At 46.0% G+C, this 22,051-nt stretch overlaps 1 protein-coding gene across 1 annotated transcript in view; it reads left to right on the forward strand.

The window, feature by feature from the left end:
* Positions 1 to 22,051, forward strand: part of nav2a (neuron navigator 2a) — a 229,138-nt gene that overhangs the window by 52,577 nt on the left and 154,510 nt on the right. Inside the window, exons 5-6 of the mRNA XM_060941848.1 lie at positions 1,440 to 1,635; positions 1,772 to 1,828. Of these exons, the coding sequence (XP_060797831.1) occupies positions 1,440 to 1,635; positions 1,772 to 1,828 (253 nt within the window). The remainder of the gene's footprint in view (positions 1 to 1,439; positions 1,636 to 1,771; positions 1,829 to 22,051) is intronic.

Genomic DNA, 22,051 nt, shown 5'->3' on the forward strand with positions numbered 1-22,051 from the left:
TTTAGTGTAAACGCGAATCGTTTTAAGAACGTTAATCTGATGATCCGCTGATTCGACGTAATGTAAACGTAGCCTTAGGCTACATTTACACTAGACCATATCTGTCTCATTTTCTTCGCGGATGCACTGTCCGTTTACATTAAAACGCCTGGAAACGGGAATCCGCCAGTGTCCACGTATTCAATCCAGATCGTGTCAGCTCCGGTGCTGTGTAAACATTCAGAATACGCGGATACGCTGTGCTGAGCTATAGCTGGCGTCTCATTGGACAACGTCACTGTGACATCCACCTTCCTGATTCGCTGGCGTTGGTCATGTGACACGACTGCTGAAAAACGGCGCGGACTTCCGCCTTGTATCACCTTTCATTAAAGAGTATAAAAGTATGAAAATACTGCAAATACTGATGCAAATACTGCCCATTGTGTAGTTATGATTGTCTTTAGGCTTGCCATCCTTCCACTTGCAAGTAGTAAGTGATATGCGCTGGGATCACACACACAGCGGCTCAGTCCCGAATCGTGGCTTGTGCACTTCACTCGCACGCTGTGTGAGCTGCGGAGGGCCGGAGTGCGCACCCTCCAGAGGGCACTCGCTGTTCAGGGCGGAGTGATTTGGAGTACAGGATGCCTGCGGAGCCGAGCGTATCCGCGTATTGGCGTTGCTGTGTGCACGGCTAACGGTTTTAGTGTAAACGCAAATCGTTTTAAGAACGTTAATCTGATGATCCGCTGATTCGACGTAATGTAAACGTAGCCTTAGTGAACAAGGCATGCCCTCTGTAAATGTCATAACTAACACAAGCTAACTTTTTTGGACCCAATCACTAAAAAGCTGTAGAGTGAACATGCTACCCGGTATTTCACTTAAACCGCTCACCTTTGTTCAGAAAGAAAGTGGTTGTCCTCTGGGCCCCTTCACTGCTCCTGATCGCTCTTCTTTTTTTCTCCTTCTATTGAAATTCTAATTCATGGGTTTGTTTGTTTCTTTCTTTCTTTATTTATTTATTTTGGGGTGTGTGTGTAAAGTGGCAGCTCCACTTGGCCCATTACACTCAATTGCATGAATCATGGACAGTGAACTAAACCATTTTTGGAGGGGGTTATTGGTTAGGAAATTGAAACTTATTAATGTATTGCATGATTTTGTACTGTGGTGTGATGTCTGTTTCAATTAGCATGATTTAGCTTATGACAAAAATTATGTCATAACAAGGGGCCTATCGACTCCTGTATTTGTGCTCTCTGTGGCTGTGGATACCCATTGTACTTCTACCTATAAAATCACCTTTCACCCTACTAGCGCTGGCCCTGTTGGTACTTTTCAGTCTCAGTGAAGGATGTGTCATCTTAGTGCCTGTTGTATGTTTGAGTGCATCAGTATGTACTTCATCTTACAATGGATTCTCTCTCTCTCTCTCTCTTTCTCTCTCTCTGCAGAGATAAGAAATGGGAATCTGAAGGCAATATTGGGACTGTTTTTTAGTTTATCACGATACAAACAGCAACAGCAGCAGTGCACCTCACACATACAGTTCACTCACACACACACTGCACATACACACACAGCCTCCTCGCATGGGACACAGGCCTCAGCAGCACAGATTCATCGAGCACAGGCGGAGATGCAGTCCAGGTATAACATGGTTCCATAATGGGTCTGACCTGAGTGAGTGTCGTAGCATATTCAACATTATGTGTCTGGTTTTCAGTCTGTCACGGTCTTTCTCTCGCTCTGTTTTCTGTTGTATCTTTTCTTCCTTTTTGTCCAGGACTTCCTCTGAGAGCAAACTTCTCAAGTTTTCCATTGGTCAGAAAAAGACATCTAGGTTAGCTCTCTCTCTCTCTCTCTCTCTCTCTCTCATCTGTCTTCCCTGCTCTTCTCATTTTATCCTCCATACTCCTCTTCCTTCTTCTTCTTCTCTCCACCATTTCCTCTTCCTCTGCATGCTGTGTTAAATCCTTGCTAGCGTCCCACTAATGTGTAAAAAAGTTAATTTCTCTGAAATTTCCTTCCTCCTAACACTGAATCTCCTTCACAGTCTCTACAGTCACACTGAACTTACTGATTATGAGCTACAGTAGCTAAATACCTAGCGAACAGTTATCACATCCAAACTAGTTTTCTATCTATTAAAGGTGGACTGTTGAGGATTTGAACTGAGTAAGATGAAGATACATGTACCCTCTGTGTGTGTGGGCGCACCTAATTCTATGTTAGTTTTTATAATTTGTATTTTGATATTGATTTTATTGGTGCTTCTTTTGTTTTCTGTTTCTTTCCCCCTGCTATTTAAACATTAATATAATTTTTTATTGTTCAAACAGAGGAATACTTTTTATTTCATAATTAACATGAGTAATATTGATGTTGCTATAAATAACTATATATTATTAATAATTTCAGTAATATTAGTATTAGTAACTTGTCAAGCTTGCCTGTAATTATAATTAAGTATTTTGAGGTTTATTCCAGGATGAAATAATTTCCTTTTTGTCACAAAAACTAGCATGACTTTGTCATATGATGAACACTGTATCAAGATAAACTCTTAGAATAATATTAATAATGAAATCTTGATGTCATATATACTGAGGTACTTTATTAATATTATATTCAAAAATCAACCTAGAAGACACAGTTAAACTAAAGCCCAATTCACACCCAATGAATCTCAAGTTTTTAATGCGTCTGAGGGGCACTTTACATGAGGCAGTTTTACACTTTGCATAAATTTGCGCAGCCAAAATGTCACACATATCTATAGACACGATACACAATACCCGCTGCTATACCTTTTGACACAATACACAATATCTCCTACTATACCTATAGCCACTATACACAATGCCTGCTACTATATCTATAGACACTATACACAATACCCACTACAGTGGTGCTCGAAAGTTTGTGAACCCTTTAGAATTTTCTAATTTTGGCATAAATATGACTGTAAGGGTTCACTACGTGTGGGTGGAGCACAGAGGACGGCAGGACAGAGATCAGGTGTAACAGAGGCTTTATTGGCACACTTTTCAGCATTGACAATCTATATGCTTCTAACACACACCAGCGTCTCATCCAGGGATGAGCTCCTCTGCTCTCGCTCTCCCTCCTTAAATAGGGCGCGGTCACTGGGAAGACACACACAAACACAGGTTAATTGCCCTCAGGTGTAGTGATTCTGCCACTTACCTTCCCTGACTCCGCCCTCCTGTCACAGACCGGCGCTTGACCACGCCCCCGCTGCCACATACCCCCACCGCCCGACTCAGGCCGGGCGGCCGTCCGGCCTGCAGCCGATTCCCCCCCCCCCTTGACGGGAGAGGAAGTCCGCCATGACCATCTGCGCCCCTGGCCTGTGGACCACCTTGAAATTGAAGGGTTGGAGTGCCAGATACCAACAGGTGATCCGCGCGTTGGCATCTTTCATGCGGTGGAGCCACTGGAGGGGCGCGTGGTCCGAACAGAGGGTGAAAGGGTGCCCCAGCAGGTAGTAACAGAGGGTGAGGACCGCCCACTTGATCGCCAGACACTCCTTCTCGATCGTGCTGTAGCGCCCCTCATGCACTGACAGCTTCCTGCTAATGTACAGGACAGGGCGGTCCTCCCCCTCCACCTCCTGGGACAAAACCGCCCCCAGCCCTCTGTCCGACACATCAGTCTGCAACACAAAGGGGAGAGAAAAGTCAGGGGAGTGTAAAAGTGGCCCCCCACACAGTGCAGCCTTCACTTCAGAAAAAGCCCGCTGGTATTGCTCCGTCCACTGGACCGGATCTGGTGCCCCCTTTTTAGTGAGGTCAGTCAGCGGGCTGGTGACGTCCGAATAATTAGGGATAAACCTACGGTAATAGCCAGCCAGCCCCAGGAACTGTCTCACCCCCTTTTTGGTCTTGGGCCTCGGGCAGGCCGCAATCGCTGCCGTCTTATTAATATGGGGACGCACCTGCCCGTTGCCCAAGTGGAAGCCCAGATACCGTACTTCCATCCGCCCAATCGCACATTTCTTTGGGCTGGCTGTGAGCCCCGCTCGTCTCAGCGACCTAAGGACGGCCCTCAGATGTTCGAGGTGCCTCTGCCAGTCATTACTATAGATGATAATATCATCCAGATAGGCGGCCACATAAGTGGCGTGAGGGCGGAGGACTCTGTCCATCAGCCGCTGAAACATAATGGGCGCCCCAAACAGCCCAAACAGAAGGGTGACGAACTGGTGTAAACCAAACGGTGTGGAAAAGGCCGTTTTCTCTCGGGATAGTGGAGTCAAGGAGATCTGCCAATATCCCTTCGTCAAATCCAGCATCGAATAAAAGCAAGCAGTGCCGAGTCGATCGAGCAACTCATCAATACAAGGCATCGGGTATGCATCGAATTTAGACACCGCATTGACTTTTCTATAGTCCACACAGAACCGGACCGACCCATCGGCGTTGGGTACCAAGACCACCAGGCTGCTCCAGTCACTGTGGGACTCCTCGATGATGCCCATTTCGAGCATGGTCTCCAGTTCTTCCCGAGCCACCTTTTTTTTGTGTTCGGGTAACCTGTAAGGGCGGCTACGCACTACTACCCCCGGGGGCGTCTCTATGTGGTGCTGTATGAGGTTGGTGCGACCAGGCAGGGGTGAGAACACATCCGAAAACTCGGTCTGCAACTGGGCGACCTCCGTGAGTTGGATCGGGGAGAGGTGGTCTCCACAGGGGACCGGAGAGGTGCGTGATGCCAATGCCCTCTTTTGAACCTCCGGTCCCAGCTCCGCCTTCTCTGGAACCACCGACACCAACGCCATGGGGACCTCCTCATTCCAGAGTTTAAGCAGGTTGAGGTGGTAAATTTGTAGTGCCCCACCCCTGTCCGTTCGCCTCACCTCATAGTCGACGTCCCCGACTCGCCGTGTGACCTCAAAGGGCCCTTGCCACTTGGTGATCAATTTGGAGCTGGACGTGGGCAACAGTACGAGTACTTTATCTCCCTGGGTGAACTCCCTAAGGTGCGTACCCTTGTTGTGCAGGCGGGCTTACCGTCCTTGGGCCTGCCGCAAATTCTCCTGAGTTAGGTGGGTGAGCGTGTCGAGTTTTGCGTGCAGGTCCATAACGTATTGAATTTCGTTTTTGCTTTGTGAAGGTCCCTCCTCCCAATTTTCCCGCAGCACGTCTAGGATGCCGCGCGTCTTGCGCCCATATAATAATTCGAACGGGGAGAATCCCGTGGAGGCTTGGGGAACCTCTCACACTGAGAACAACAAGGGTTCAAGCCACTTATCCCAATCATGTGCGTCCTCACTTACTAATTTTTTAATGATATTTTTGAGGGTGCGATTGAACCGTTCCACTAAACCATCCGTTTGTGGGTGATACACACTGGTGCGGATCGGCTTAATCCCCAGTAACCCATACAGTTCGCGTAGTGCCCGTGACATGAATGTAGTGCCTTGATCAGTCAGAATCTCTTTCGGGATTTCAACTCGGGAGATAACGCGGAAGAGTGCCTCTGCAATACTGCATGCTGAGATATTGCGCAGAGGCACTGCTTCTGGGTATCACGTTGCATAGTCCACCAGAACTAATATAAATCGGTACCCTCGTGCTGACCGATCTAATGGCCCGACGAGATCCATCCCAATTCTCTCAAACGGGGTCTCGATCAATGGAAGAGGGCGCAAAGGTGCTTTTGGAATGGCCGCTGGATTTACTAACTGGCATTCGCGGCATGCTGTACACCACCTACGAACATCGCCGCGAATCCCCGGCCAATAGAATCGGGCCATTATTCGGGCTAGTGTCTTATCCTGCCCTAAGTGTCCAGCCATGGGATTAAAGTGAGCCACCTGGAATACCAATTCCCGGCGGCTCTTCGGAATCAAAAGCTGTGTGACTCGCTCTTTAGTTTGAGTGTCCTGCGTCACTCGGTATAACCTATCCTTCATAATTGCGAAGTAGGGGAAGGACGGGGTGACGTTCGGCTGGAGCGTTTGACCATCGATTACTCTCACTTGGTCAAACGCATGTTGCAGAGTCTCATCTCGCGATTGTTCTAATGGGAAATCCGCGAGGGATTCCCCAATAGAGAGAGGAGGAGCCAGCGGCTCCTCACTCTGACGTGGAGATGACGTAGACGGCTCTGTGACAGCTGCTCCCGCCAAAGCGACACCGGGAGCTCCCCCTGTCAAATGGCAGGATCCACTCTTTACTAAGCGTGTCATTAACCCCGGAAATCCCGGCCAATCAGTCCCCAAAATTAAAGAGTGGGTAAGGCGAGGATTAACCGCCGCCTTCACTATAAATTTTTTCCCTCTGAAAAAGATGTGGACCGACACCAAAGGGTAGCTGTAAACATCCCCGTGCACACACAACACCTTCACCCCCTGTGCTCCCCCCAATGCCTCATTTTGAACCAGGCTTTGGCGAATTGAGGTCTGATTACAACCAGAATCCACCAACACCTGATATGTAGCCCCTTGGATACTCACCGGTATGCGATACGCTCGGCCCGATCGAGGGCGGCCTCTGGCGCGTCGGGGATCCGAACCACCACGCCCACTTCCATTGCCGTGCACTGTTGTTGAAGGTGGCCCGGCTCGCCGCAGCGCCAGCAAACCGGCCCGGGCTTTCCCTCTGCACCGGTGTTTTGGGGCTCAGTCACCTGAGGGGGGGGGAGAGACAGACACAGAAGGAAGAAACGGGAGGGCACCACAGGTGCGGCGGGCCGGCTGGGGTGGCACCGGCCCCCGTCTCCGCGGTGGGGGAATGGGGCGAGGACGGGAGACAGAAGGAGGGGGAGAGAGAGAGAGAGAAGAGGAGAGAAGAGTAGACACCGTCTGCTGTCCTGCCGCCGGAACAGCTGCCAAATGATCCTCCCCCAGCTCGACTGCCTGATCCAGTGATGCCGGGTGGTGGCACTGGACCCACTCCGCGGTTCCTGCGGGTAAGCGAGCGATGAACTGTTCCAGCACCACCTGGTCGATGACTCCCTCGGCGTCGTGGTTGTCGGCCCTCAGCCACCGCCAGCAGGCGTCCCGGAGCTGTTGGCCGAACGCGAACGGCTGGCCGACTTCCTCCAAGCGCAGAGCGCGGAAGCGCTGGCGCTGTTGCTCTGGCGTGCGCCCCACGCGCTGGAGGACGGCCCGACGGAGGTCCGCGTAGGCCAGCCGGCGGTCGGCGGGGAGCTGTAGCGCGGCCAGCTGTGCCTCTCCCGTTAGGAGGGGGAGGAGGCGCGCCGCTCCATCAGCCACCCCAAGGCTTCTGCGACCTGTTTGAATAGCGTGATGAACGCCTCAGGGTCGTCCTGCTGGCCCATCTTGGTGACGGTGAGGGGAGACGGGCCCGCGGCCGGAGCGCTGGTGGACCCCGCCGACGCGAGGAGGTGCCGGAACGCCTCGCAGTCTTCCTGCTGGGCCAGCACCAGGGCTTCGAAGCGCCGCTCTTGTTCCTTCCGGAGGGTGATGAGCGCCCGGTGCTGGCTTTGCTGGGCCGTGGCGAGGGCGTGGACCAGGTCGGCGAACGGGGAGGACTCCATGGGGCTGATCGGTTGGTGCTCCACTCTGGATCACGGGTTTCAGCACCACTGTAAGGGTTCACTACGTGTGGGTGGAGCACAGAGGACGGCAGGACAGAGATCAGGTGTAACAGAGGCTTTATTGGCACACTTTTCAGCATTGACAATCTATATGCTTCTAACACACACCAGCGTCTCGTCCAGGGATGAGCTCCTCTGCTCTCGCTCTCCCTCCTTAAATAGGGCGTGGTCACTGGGAAGACACACACAAACACAGGTTAATTGCCGTCAGGTGTAGTGATTCTGCCACTTACCTTCCTTGACTCCGCCCTCCTGTCACAGACCGGTGCTTGACCACGACCCCGCTGCCACAATGACCTAAAACATCATCAGATTTTCACACGAGTCCTAAAAGTAGATAAAGAGAACCCAGTTCAACAAATGAGACAAAAATATTATACTTGGTCATTTATTTATTGAGGAAAATGATCCAATATTACATATCTGTGGGATTAGCAGTTAATTTGAAGGTGAAATTAGAGTCAGGCGTTTTCAATCCGTGGGATGACAATCAGGTGTGAGTGGGCACCCTGTTTTATTTAAAGAACAGGGATCTATCAAAGTCTGATCTTCACAACACATGTTTGTGGAAGTGTATCATGGCAAGAACAAAGGAGATTTCTGAGGAGCTCAGAAAAAGCGTTGTTGATGCTCATCAGGCTGGAAAAGGTTACAAAACCATCACTAAAGAGTTTGGACTCCAGGATGGCTTGCCATCATTGATGGAACAATGAATTCTGAATTATACCAGCAAATTCTAAAGGAAAATGTCAGGACATCTGTCCATGAACTGAATCTCAAGAGAAGGTGGGCCATGCAGCAAGACAACGACCCTAAGCACACAAGTCATTCTACCAAAGAATGGTTAAAGAAGAATAAAGTTAAAGTTTTGTAATGGCCAAGTCAAAGTCCTGACCTCAGTCCAATCGAAAAGTTGTGAAAGGACCTTGTGGCAGCAGGGGCATGGCCGAGCATCAGTCTGTGAATGGAGGGCGGAGTCAGGGAAGGTGAGTGGTCGTATCGCTATACCTGTTGTCAATTAATGTGTGTTTGTGTGTCTCTTACAGTGACGGCATCCTATAAAAGGAGTGAGAGGAATAGAGGAGGGGAGATCGGGGACCAGAACATGATAGTAGTCTGTGTGTCCCCAATGAACAGAGTTGTGCTGAAAAGCAAAACAAAGAACACTCACAAGCAAATAACAGCCTGCCGTACTTCTGTGCTCCACCCACAACCGGAACGTTTCTACAGACCTGAAGTGAGCAGTTCATGTGAGGAAACCCACCAACATCCCAGAGTTGAAGCTGTTCTGTACGGAGGAATGGGTTAAAATTCCTCCAAGCCGGTGTGCAGGACTGATCAACAGTTCCCGGAAACATTTAATTGCAGTTATTGCTGCCCAAGGGGGTCACACCAGATACTGAAAGCAAAGGTTCACATACTTTTGCCACTCACAGACATGTAATATTGGATCATTTTCCTCAATAAATAAATGACCAAGTATAATATTTTTGCCCCATTTGTTTAACTGGGTTCTCTTTATCTACTTTTAGGACTTGTGTGAAAATCTGATGATGTTTTAGGTCATATTTATGCAGAAATATAGAAAATTCTAAAGGGTTCACAAACTTTCAAGCACTACTGTACACAATACCTGCTATTATACCTACTGGCACTATACACAATGCCTGCTACTATATCTATAGTCACTATACACAATTCCTGCTATTATACCGATTGACACGATACACAATACCTCCTACTATACCTGTAGACACGATACACAATGGCTCCTACTATACCTATAGCCACTATACACAATACCTGCTATTCTACCTCTTGACACTATACACAATGCCTGCTACTGTACCTCTTGACACTATAGACAATACCTGCTATTCTACCTATTGGCACTATACACAATACCCACTATTATACCTCTTCTCACGATACACAATGCCTGCTACTATATCTCTTGACACTATACACAATACCTCCTACTATACCTATAGCCACTCTACACAATACCTCCTACTTTACCTATTGACACTATACACAATACCTCCTATTATACCTATAGCCGCTCTATGCAATGCCTGCTCCTATACCTATAGCCACTATTCACAATACCTGCTATTATACCTCTTGACACTATCCATAGTGCCTGCTACTATACCTATTGACACTATACAGAATACCTCCTACGATTCCTATAGCCTCTATACACAATACCTTCTACTATACCTATAGCCACTATACACAATACCCACTATTCTACCTATGGACACTATACATAATACCTCCTACTATACCTATAGCCACTCTACACAATACCCACTGTTATAACTATTGAGACTATACACAATACCTTCTACTATACCTATATCCACAATGCGCAATGCCTGCTACTATACCTCAAGACACTATACACAATGCCTGCTACTATACCTATTGACACTATATGCAATACCTCCTACTATACCTATTGACACTATACACAATACCTCCGACTATACCTATAGTCACTATACACAATAACCGCTATTATACCTATTGACACTATACACAATGCCTGCTACTATACCTATGGCCACTATACACAATACCTCCTACTATACCTCAAGACACTATACATGCGCATTCTGTGCTATGCACTTCCTGGTTCCCAAGTTGTTTGCGATGTGTCTTTTTTCCAGGAGTGTTGGCGTTAATTACTAATCTTTTTTATTTTTTCTCCAAATAATTTTCCAGTATCCTCTTCGTTTTTTAAAATTGTACTTTCGCTTTCCTTTTTGTACTTTCCACTTTCGCGTTCCTTTTTCCGTTTTTTTCTCTCTCTCTTTTTTCGGAAGAACGCCAAGACTGGAAGCTTTCTTTTTTCTCCTCCTGCATAAAGACCACAAGTAGAGGCCATCCACATCGGATCTGCTTTAATATCAACAGATCTTCGATTAAGGTATATGAATCCTTTCATCATAGCACACCTTCAGCCTGTTCAGTGTGCTGAGTGCAGGATGTTTTAGTCATTCTTCCTCCATCGCTAGCGATAGCTTTACTTGTGATAAGTGCAGATTAGTTAGCTCCCTGACAGAGAAGATTAAAGTGTTAGAAGCACGTATCCAGGCTTTAGAGAAGGCCAGTGTGAATGAGAACAGTGTAGTTTCTGTAGGGGAAAGTCTGGATGCCCTAGGTGGAGTTAGTAATCCCCCAACTCCGGCATTAGAGCCTTTACAGCGGGGCGAATGGGTGACAGCTCGGCGGCAAAAGCGTAGAGCCAAAGCTACCGCTGAGCACCCACGGGAGCACCACTCCTCTCCGTGTCACGTGTCAAACAGGTTTGCTTTCCTTATTGATGCAGCCACTGAGAAACCTGAAAGAGCTCTGGTTATAGGGGACTCTATCATACGGCATGTGAAATTAGCTCAGCCTTTAGGGGCACCAGCAGCTTTAGTCAGGTGTATACCGGGAGCCAGGGTGCCGGATATAGCAGGTAATCTTAGGTTCTTAGGCAAGCACAGGCTCTCAAAGATAGTTATCCATGCAGGAGCTAATGATATACGCCTTCGTCAGTCTGAGGTTACTAAGAGTAACTTTGTAGAGGTGTTTAAATTAGCGAAGGCGATGTCCGATGCTGTAGTATGCTCTGGCCCCATCCCAATGCAGTGTGGTGATGTAGCTTACAGCAGGTTATGGTCACTGAACTGCTGGTTGTCCAGGTGGTGCTCTGAAAACAGTGTGGGCTTTATAGATAATTGGGCTCATTTTGAGGGCACTGCTGGCCTGTTAGAGCGGGACGGTATCCATCCCACTCGGGAAGGTGTTGCTTTCATTTCCTGCAGCATAGGTCATAGTCTCAGAACAGGCCTAGTTAATTTCTGACAATCCAGAGCCAAGGCCAGGGAGCAGACGAACAGGCTAAACTGACTGTCTGCTAGCTACACAGAGTCGTCACTCAAGGTCCACTACATTGAGACTGTCTGTTCCTCGAGCTCAACAAAAAGTAGAAATATTCAGAAAGTTGGTTCCAGTAATCTAATCAATATAAAATTAGATCATACTGACTGTACAGCCGCTGCCAGCACCTATGATCTAAAGGTGGGGCTATTAAATATTAGATCTCTTACATCTAAAGCACTAATGGTTACAGTAATGAACTCATTACTGATCAGGAGTTTAATGTACTTTGTTTAACTGAAACATGGATTAAGCCAAATGAATATATAGCATTAAATGAAGCTATTCCTCCTGGATACAGTTATATACACCAGCCTCGACTAACTGGCAGAGGAGGAGGCGTCGCAGTTATTTATAATGATTATCTAGGTGTAACACAAAAACCTGGTTATAAATTTAATACATTTGAAGTTCTTCATACTCATACAGTATAATGTATCTAGCCTTGAAAAATAGGTCTACCCAGTTAATTCCGTTACTTATTATTTACAGGCCCCCGGGGCCATATTTTGAGTTTCTTTCTGAATTTTCAGATTTTATCTCATCTCATCTCATTATCTCTAGCCGCTTTATCCTGTTCTACAGGGTCGCAGGCAAGCTGGAGCCTATCCCAGCTGACTACGGGCAAAAGGCGGGGTACACCCTGGACAAGTCGCCAGGTCATCACAGGGCTGACACATAGACACAGACAACCATTCACACTCACATTCACACCTATGGTCAATTTAGAGTCACCAGTTAACCTAACCTGCATGTCTTTGGACTGTGGGGGAAACCGGAGCACCCGGAGGAAACCCACGCGGACACGGGGAGAACATGCAAACTCCGCACAGCGCTGTCGCCTCACAGCAAGAAGGTCCGGGTTCGAGCCCCGTGGCCAGTGAGATTTTATCTCAAATCTGGTTGTTTCCTTAGACAAAGCTTTAGTTGTTGGAGATTTTAATATTCACTTCGATAACCCAGAAGACCCTTTGAAAACAGCGTTTGTGTCCATTTTAGATTCAGTAGGGATTAGTCAGAATGTCATAGGACCGACCCATAATGGTGGTCACCCTCGATCTAATACTAACATTCGGGTTAAACGTAGAAAATATAGTCATACTTCCACAGTCTGAAGTTCTCAGATCATTATCTCATCTCATTCAAAATATGTCTGAGTAATAATATATGCACCTCACCACGCTACTGTATTAAACGTACATTCACGTCAACTACTGCACAGAGCTTTATAAATGATCTCCCAGAGTTATCAACTTTGATTGGGTCACTGTCAGCCCCTACAGAACTTGATCAGGCAACTGAATGCTTAGAGTCAACGTTCCGCCATACTTTAGATAATGTAGCTCCTCTTAAAAGGAAAATGGTCAGAGACAAAAAATTAGCACCCTGGTATAATGATGACACTCGCACTTTAAAATAGACCACTTGAAAATTGGAACGTAAATGGCGTCAAACAAAATTGGTAGCGTTCAAATTAGCATGGAAGGAGAACTTCCTGAAGTATAGAAAAGCTCTTAGTGCTGCTAGATCAACTTATCTCCCCTCCCTAATAGAAGATAACAAAAATAATCCTAGATTCCTATTTAATACTGTCGCAAAATTAACCAGGAATAAGTCCACTATAGACACATGCACACCTGCAGTATGTAGTAGCAATGACTTCATGAATTTCTTTAATGACAAAATTGAGAATATCGAACAAAAAATTCAAACTACTAATTTAAGGTTGGACAATGGAAGTGACCCTGTAGTTAACAATATAACTGTATCAAATCAGCAATTAGAATGTTTTACTCCCCTTAGAGAAACTGAATTACTTTCATTAATCTCGGCATCAAAAGCCTCAACTTGTGTACTAGATCCCTTACCTACACATCTATTCAAACAGATAATACCTGAAGTAATTGAACCGCTTCTAAAAATAATAAATTATTCTCTTACGATTGGCTATGTACCCAAATCCTTTAAACTAGCAGTTATCAAACCCCTGATTAAAAAATCTGACCTTGATCCTTGTCAGCTGTTCAATTATCGGCCAATATCAAACCTCCCCTTTATCTCCAAGATCCTTGAAAAAGCTGTGGCACAGCAGTTATGCTTATATTTACATCGGAATAGCATCCATGAAATGTATGTCAGGATTCAGACCTAATCATAGCACAGAGACAGCTCTGGTTAAAGTAGTAAACGACCTACTGTTGGCGTCTGATCAGGGCTGTGTCTCGCTGCTTGCGTTGCTTGACCTTAGTGCAGCATTTGATACCATTGATCATTCCATTCTTCTGGATAGACTAGAAAATGTTGTGGGAGTTAAGGGAACGTCCCTCTCCTGGCTCAGGTCTTATTTAACTGATCGCTATCAGTATGCTGATATAAATGGTGATTTTTCTAGACATACTGAGGTAAAGTTTGGTGTTCCACAAGGTTCTGTCTTGGGTCCACTGCTTTTTTCTTTATATATGTTACCTCTGGGTGATATTATTCGTAAACATTTTATTAGTTTCCACTGTTATGCTGATGACACACAGTTGTATGTTTCTGCAAAACCTGATGAGAGACACCAGCTTAATAGAATTAAGGAATGTGTCAAGGACATTAGACAGTGGATGCTTATTAACTTCCTTCTGCTTAACTCTGACAAGACTGAAGTACTTGTACTCGGACCACATGCAGCTAGAAGTAAGTTTTCTGATTACATAGTAACTCTGGATGGCCTTTCTGTTTCTTCATGTGCAGCAGTAAAAGACCTCGGAGTGATTATTGACCCCAGTCTTTCATTCGAAACTCACATTGATAACATCACCCGGATAGCTTTCTTTCATCTCAGAAATATTGCTAACATAAGAAATTAAATGTCACTACATGATGCGGAAAAACTAGTTCATGCTTTTGTTACCTCCAGGTTGGATTATTGTAATGACTTACTGTCTGGACGTTCCAATAAGTGCATAAACAAGCTCCAGTTAGTTCAAAATGCAGCAGCAAGAGTCCTTACTAGAACTAGAAAATATGACCACATCACCCCTGTCTCATCCACACTACATTGGCTCCCAATCAAATTTCATATTGATTATAAAATACTTCTATTGACCTTTAAAGCACTGAATGGTCTCGCACCACAGTACCTGAGTGAACTTCTGCTCCTCTATGACCCACCACGCCTACTTAGATCAAAAGGTGCAGGCTATCTGCTGGTACCTCGTATAGTGAAGGCTACATCAGGGGGCAGAGCCTTTTCTTACAAAGCCTCACAGTTATGGAACAGCCTTCCAAGTAATGTTTGGGAATCAGACGCAGTCTCATCATTTAAGTCTAGGCTGAAAACATATCTGTTTAGTCAAGCCTTTTGTTAATGGTGTTTGAGGTAAAGGTGTAGATCTGGAAGGGTCGTCAGTCATAGAGTGTTTTGGTAAACTGGGATGTATGGATGCTGTCTGTCCCCACTCGCTTGCTCACTCGAGTTTGTTGACGGTGTAGTGGCTGGCTGCTTTATGTCCCGGGGCTCCCTCATGCCTGTGTTACCTTCTGGCTCTCCCCTTTTAGTTATGCTGTCATAGTTAGTTGCTGGAGTCCCTGCTTGTGCTCAGCGCAATATGTATACTGTTCCTACTTATTCAGGTGACATTGGGCATACCTAACAACCTGTGTTTTCTCTGCCCCTTCCCCCCAAATCTGTCCCTCTGAGTTATATGCCGGGCCTGGGATCGGGATGCTGACCTCTTTTGCTCCTCGGACCTGCCTGATCCATCCTGGTGCCCTGTGTCTGGTTGGAGTCTCATCGCATCGCTCCTGTGGAGGACGGCCCCATGTGGACAGTTGAAAGTAACACTTGGAGGACGCTCTGGACACTTACAGTAATGCTTTTATGGCTGAGGACTCAGTTGACTTGCTAACTTTAGGACTGCAGTTGTCATGAACAGTTTTGCACTCAAGTTTCCATCAACGAAGAGTTTATAACATCAACGAAACTGACTTCATGTTAAAACTGTTCATGCTATAGTCATGCTGTCTGTTGTTGCCCAAATGAGGATGCGTTCCCTTTTGAGTCTGGTTCCTCTCGAGGTTTTTTCCTCATGTCGTCTGAGGGAGTTTTTCCTTGCCACCGTTGCCATAGGCTTGCTCATTGGGGATAGAGTAGGGATAAAATTAGCTCATGTTTTAAGTCATTCAAATTCTGTAAAGCTGCTTTGCGACAGTGTTTATTGTTAAAAGCGGTATACAAATAAACTTGACTTGACACAATGCCTGCTACTATATCTATAAACATGATACACAATACCCGCTACTATACCTGTTGACACTCTACACAATACCTCCTACTATACCTATTGACACTATACACAATGCCTGCTACTATACCTATTGACATTCTACACAATACTTCCTACTGTACCTATAGCCACTATACACAATACCTGCTACGATACCGATAGCCACGATACACAATACCTCCTACTAGACCTCAAGACACTATACACAATGCCTGCTACTATCTCTATAGAAACTACACACAATATTCGCTACTATACCTATTGACACTATACACAATACCCGCTACTATACCTATAGCCACTCTACACAATACCTGCTACTATACCTATAGCCACTCTACACAATACCTCCTGCTATACCTCAAGACACTATACACAATGCCTACTACTATACCTATAGCCACTCTACACAATACCTGCTACTATACCTATAGCCACTACACACATAATACGTCCTACTATACCTATAGCTACTATACACAATACCTCCTACTATGCCTTTAGCCACTACACACAATACCTCCTACTATACCTACCTATTGACACTAAACACAATACCTGCTACTATACCTATAGCCACTCTACACAATACTTCCTGCTATACCTTTAACCACTACACACAATACCTCCTACTATACCTATAGCCACTATACACAATACCTCCTACTATGCCTTTAGCCACTCTATACAATACCTCCTACTATACCTATAGCCACTATACACAATGCCTCCTACTATGCCTTTAGCCACTCTATACAATACCTCCTACTATACCTATAGCCACTCTACACAATACCTCCTACTATACCTATAGCCACTCTACACAATACCTCCTACTATACCTATAGTCACGCTATACAATACCTCCAACTATACTTATAGCCACTCTACACAATACCTCCTACTATACCTTTAGACATGCTACACAATACCTCCTACTATACCTATAGCCACTCTACACAATACCTCCTACTATGCCTTTAGCCACTCTACACAATACCTCCTACTACTGTATACCTATAGCCACTCTACACAATACCTTCTACTATACCTATAGCCACTCTACAAAATACCTCCTACTATGCCTTTAGCCACTCTACACAATACCTCCTACTATACCTATAGCCATTCTACACAATACCTCCTACTATGCCTTTAGCCACTCTACACAATACCTCCTACTATACCTATAGCCACTCTACACAATACCTCCTACTATGCCTTTAGCCACTACACACAATACCTCCTACTATACCTACCTATTGACACTATACACAATGCCTGCTACTATACCTATTGACACTAAACACAATACCTGCTACTATACCTACAGCCCCTCTACACAATACCTCCTACTATACCTATAGCCACTCTACACAATACCTCCTGCTATACCTTTAACCACTACACACAATACCTCCTACTATACCTATAGCCACTCTACACAATACCTCCTACTATGCCTTTAGCCACTCTATACAATACCTCCTACTATACCTATAGCCACTATACACAATACCTCCTACTATACCTATAGCCACTCTACACAATACCTTCTACTATACCTATAGTCACTCTATACAATACTTCCGACTATACTTATAGCCACTCTACACAATACCTCCTACTATGCCTTTAGCCACTCTATACAATACCTCCTACTATACCTATAGCCACTATACACAATACCTCCTACTATGCCTTTAGCCACTCTACACAATACCTCCTGCTATACCTTTAACCACTACACACAATACCTCCTACTATACCTATAGCCACTATACACAATACCTCCTACTATGCCTTTAGCCACTCTATACAATACCTCCTGCTATACCTTTAACCACTACACACAATACCTCCTACTATGCCTTTAGCCACTCTATACAATACCTCCTGCTATACCTTTAACCACTACACACAATACCTCCTGCTATACCTATAGCCACTATACACAATACCTCCTACTATACCTATAGCCATTCTACACAATACCTCCTACTATGCCTTTAGCCACTCTACACAATACCTCCTACTACTGTATACCTATAGCCACTCTACACAATACCTCCTACTATACCTATAGCCACTATACACAATACCTCCTGCTATACCTTTAACCACTACACACAATACCTCCTACTATACCTATAGCCACTATACACAATACCTCCTACTATGCCTTTAGCCACTCTATACAATACATCCTACTATACCTTTAGACACGCTACACAATACCTCCTACTATACCTATAGCCACTCTACACAATACCTCCTACTATGCCTTGAGCCACTCTACACAATACCTCCTACTACTGTATACCTATAGCCACTCTACACAATACCTCCTACTATGCCTTTAGCCACTCTACACAATACCTCCTACTACTGTATACCTATAGCCACTCTACACAATACCTCCTACTATACCTATAGCCATTCTACACAATACCTCCTACGATACCTATAGCCACTCTACACAATACCTCCTACTATGCCTTTAGCCACTCTACACAATACCTCCTACTATACCTATAGCCACTCTACACAATACCTCCTACTATACCTAAAGCCACTCTACACAATACCTCCTACTATGCCTTTAGCCACTCTACACAATACCTCCTACTATACCTATAGCCACTCTACACAATACCTCCTACTATGCCTTTAGCCACTCTACACAATACCTCCTACTATACCTATAGCCACTCTACACAATACCTCCTACTATACCTAAAGCCACTCTACACAATACCTCCTACTATGCCTTTAGCCACTCTACACAATACCTTCTAATATACCTATAGCCACTATACACAATACCTCCGACTATACTTATAGCCACTCTACACAATACCTTCTACTATGCCTTTAGCCACTCTATACAATACCCGCTATTATACCTTTAGCCACTCTACACAATATCGGCTACTATACCTATTGACACAATACAAAATGACTGCTGCAGTACCTACAGACACTACAACCCTGATTCCAAAAAAGTTGGGACAAAGTACAAATTGTAAATAAAAACGGAATGCAATAATTTACAAATCTCAAAAACTGATATTGTATTCACAATAGAACATAGACAACATATCAAATGTCGAAAGTGAGACATTTTGAAATTTCATGCCAAATATTGGCTCATTTGAAATTTCATGACAGCAACACATCTCAAAAAAGTTGGGACAGGGGCAATAAGAGGCTGGAAAAGTTAAAGGTACAAAAAAGGAACAGTTGGAGGACCAAATTGCAACTCATTAGGTCAATTGGCAATAGGTCATTAACATGACTGGGTATAAAAAGAGCATCTTGGAGTGGCAGCGGCTCTCAGAAGTAAAGATGGGAAGAGGATCACCAATCCCCCTAATTCTGCACCGACAAATAGTGGAGCAATATCAGAAAGGAGTTCGACAGTGTAAAATTGCAAAGAGTTTGAACATATCATCATCTACAGTGCATAATATCATCAAAAGATTCAGAGAATCTGGAAGAATCTCTGTGCGTAAGGGTCAAGGCCGGAAAACCATACTGGGTGCTCGTGATCTTCGGGCCCTTAGACGGCATTGCATCACATACAGGCATGGTTCTGTATTGGAAATCACAAAATGGGCTCAGGAATATTTCCAGAGAACATTATCTGTGAACACAGTTCACCGTGCCATCCGCCGTTGCCAGCTAAAACTCTATAGTTCAAAGAAGAAGCCGTATCTAAACATGATCCAGAAGCGCAGACGTCTTCTCTGGGCCAAGGCTCATTTAAAATGGACTGTGGCAAAGTGGAAAACTGTTCTGTGGTCAGACGAATCAAAATTTGAAGTTCTTTCTGGAAATCAGGGACGCCGTGTCATTCGGACTAAAGAGGAGAAGGACGACCCAAGTTGTTATCAGCGCTCAGTTCAGAAGCCTGCATCTCTGATGGTATGGGGTTGCACTAGTGCGTGTGGCATGGGCAGCTTACACATCTGGAAAGACACCATCAATGCTGAAAGGTATATCCAGGTTCTAGAGCAACATATGCTCCCATCCAGATGACGTTTCTTTCAGGGAAGACCTTGCATTTTCCAACATGACAATGCCAAACCACATACTGCATCAATTACAGCATCATGGCTGCGTAGAAGAAGGGTCCAGGTACTGAACTGGCCAGCCTGCAGTCCAGATCTTTCACCCATAGAAAACATTTGGTGCATCCTAAAACGGAAGATACGACAAAAAAGACCTAAGACAGTTGAGCAACTAGAATCCTACATTAGACAAGAATGGGTTAACATTCCTATCCCTAAACTTGAGCAACTTGTCTCCTCAGTCCCCAGACATTTACAGACTGTTGTAAAGAGAAAAGGGGATGTCTCACAGTGGTAAACATGGCCTTGTCCCAACTTTTTTGAGATGTGTTGTTGTCATTAAAATCACCTAATTTTTCTCTTTAAACGATAAATTTTCTCAGTTTAAACATTTGATATGTCATTGTAACGGTTTGTATGGGTGGGTGGAGCACAGAGGACGGCAGGACAGAGATCAGGTTCGGGAATAGGGCTTTTATTGCCACACTTTTCAGTGAACAACTTTCAACAAAACAGAGAGACACACACACACACGACCGGCATCTGGTTCGGGAAAGAGCTCCCTCTGCTCTCGCTCTCCCTTCTTAAGTACGGCGCGGTCACTGGGAAGATACACAAACACAGGTTAATTGCCCTCAGGTGTAGTGATTCTGCCACTTACCTTCCCTGACCCCGCCCTCCTGTCACAGACCGGCGCTTGACCACGCCCCCGCTGCCACATACCCCCACCGCCCGACTCAGGCCGGGCGGCCGTCCGGCCTGCAGCCGACTCCCCCCCCCCCCCTTAACGGGAGAGGAAGTCCACCACGACCATCTGCGCCCCCGGCCTGTGGACCACCTTGAAATTAAAGGGTTGGAGTGCCAGATACCAACGGGTGATCCGCGCGTTGGCATCCTTCATGCGGTGGAGCCACTGGAGGGGCACGTGGTCTGAACAGAGGGTGAAAGGGCAAGGACTGCCCACTTGATCGCCAAGCACTCTTTTTCGATGGTGCTGTAGCGCCCCTCATGCACTGACAGCTTCCTGCTGATGTACAAGTCTGGGCGGTCCTCCCCCTCGACCTCCTGGGACAAAACAGCCCCCAGCCCTCTGTCCGACACATCCATCTGCAACATAAAGGGGAGAGAGAAGTCAGGGGAGTGTAAAAGTGGCCCCCCACACAGTGCAGCCTTTACCTCAGAGAAAGCCCGCTGGCATTGCTCCATCCACTGGACCGGATCTGGTGCCCCCTTTTTAGTCAGATCAGTCAGCGGGCTGGTGACGTCCGAATAATTAGGTATAAACCTACGATAATAGCCAGCCAGCCCCAGGAACTGTCTCACCCCCTTTTTGGTCTTGGGCCTCGGGCAGGCCGCAATTGCTGCTGTCTTGTTAATTTGGGGACACACCTGCCCGTTGCCCAAGTGGAAGCCCAGATACCGTACTTCCACCCGCCCAATCGCACACTTCTTTTGGTTGGCTGTGAGACCCGCTCACCTCAGCGACCTAAGGACGGCCCTCAGATGTTCGAGGTGCCTCAGCCAGTCATTACTATAGACCAGGGGTGTCAAACCTGATCCATAAAGGGCCATGTGGCTGCAGGTTTTCATTCCAGCCATGCAGCAGCACCCTGATTTGGCTTATTCAATCAACTGACACACCCACCCTTTAATCAAGGGTGGGTGTGGCTGCAAGTATTTGACTGTGTGAAGACAGTTCAGTTGATTGAATGAGCCAAGTCAGGTGTGCTGCTGCATGGCTGGAATGAAAACCTGCAGCCACAAGGCCCTTTATGGATCAGGTTTGACACCCCTGCTATAGACGATAATGTCATCGAGGTAGGCGGCCGCATAAGTGGCGTGGGGGCGGAGGACCCTGTCCATCAGCCGCTGAAATGTAGCGGGCGCCCCAAACAGCCCAAAAGGATGTGTGACGAATTGGTGTAATCCGAACGGTGTGGAAAAGGCCGTTTTTTCTCAGGATAGTGGAGTCAAGGGGATCTGCCAATAACCCTTTGTTAAATCCAGTGTTGAATAAAAGCGAGCCGTGCCTAGTCGATCGAGCAACTCATCAATACGAGGCATTGGGTACGCGTCAAATTTAGACACCGTGTTGACTTTTCTATAGTCTACACAGAACCGGACCGACCCGTCGGCCTTGGGTACCAAGACCACCGGGCTGCTCCAGTCACTGTGGGACTCCTCGACGATGCCCATTTT

Source organism: Neoarius graeffei, chromosome 15 (genome assembly GCF_027579695.1).
Source record: "Neoarius graeffei isolate fNeoGra1 chromosome 15, fNeoGra1.pri, whole genome shotgun sequence".
Taxonomy (NCBI): Eukaryota; Metazoa; Chordata; class Actinopteri; order Siluriformes; family Ariidae; genus Neoarius; species Neoarius graeffei.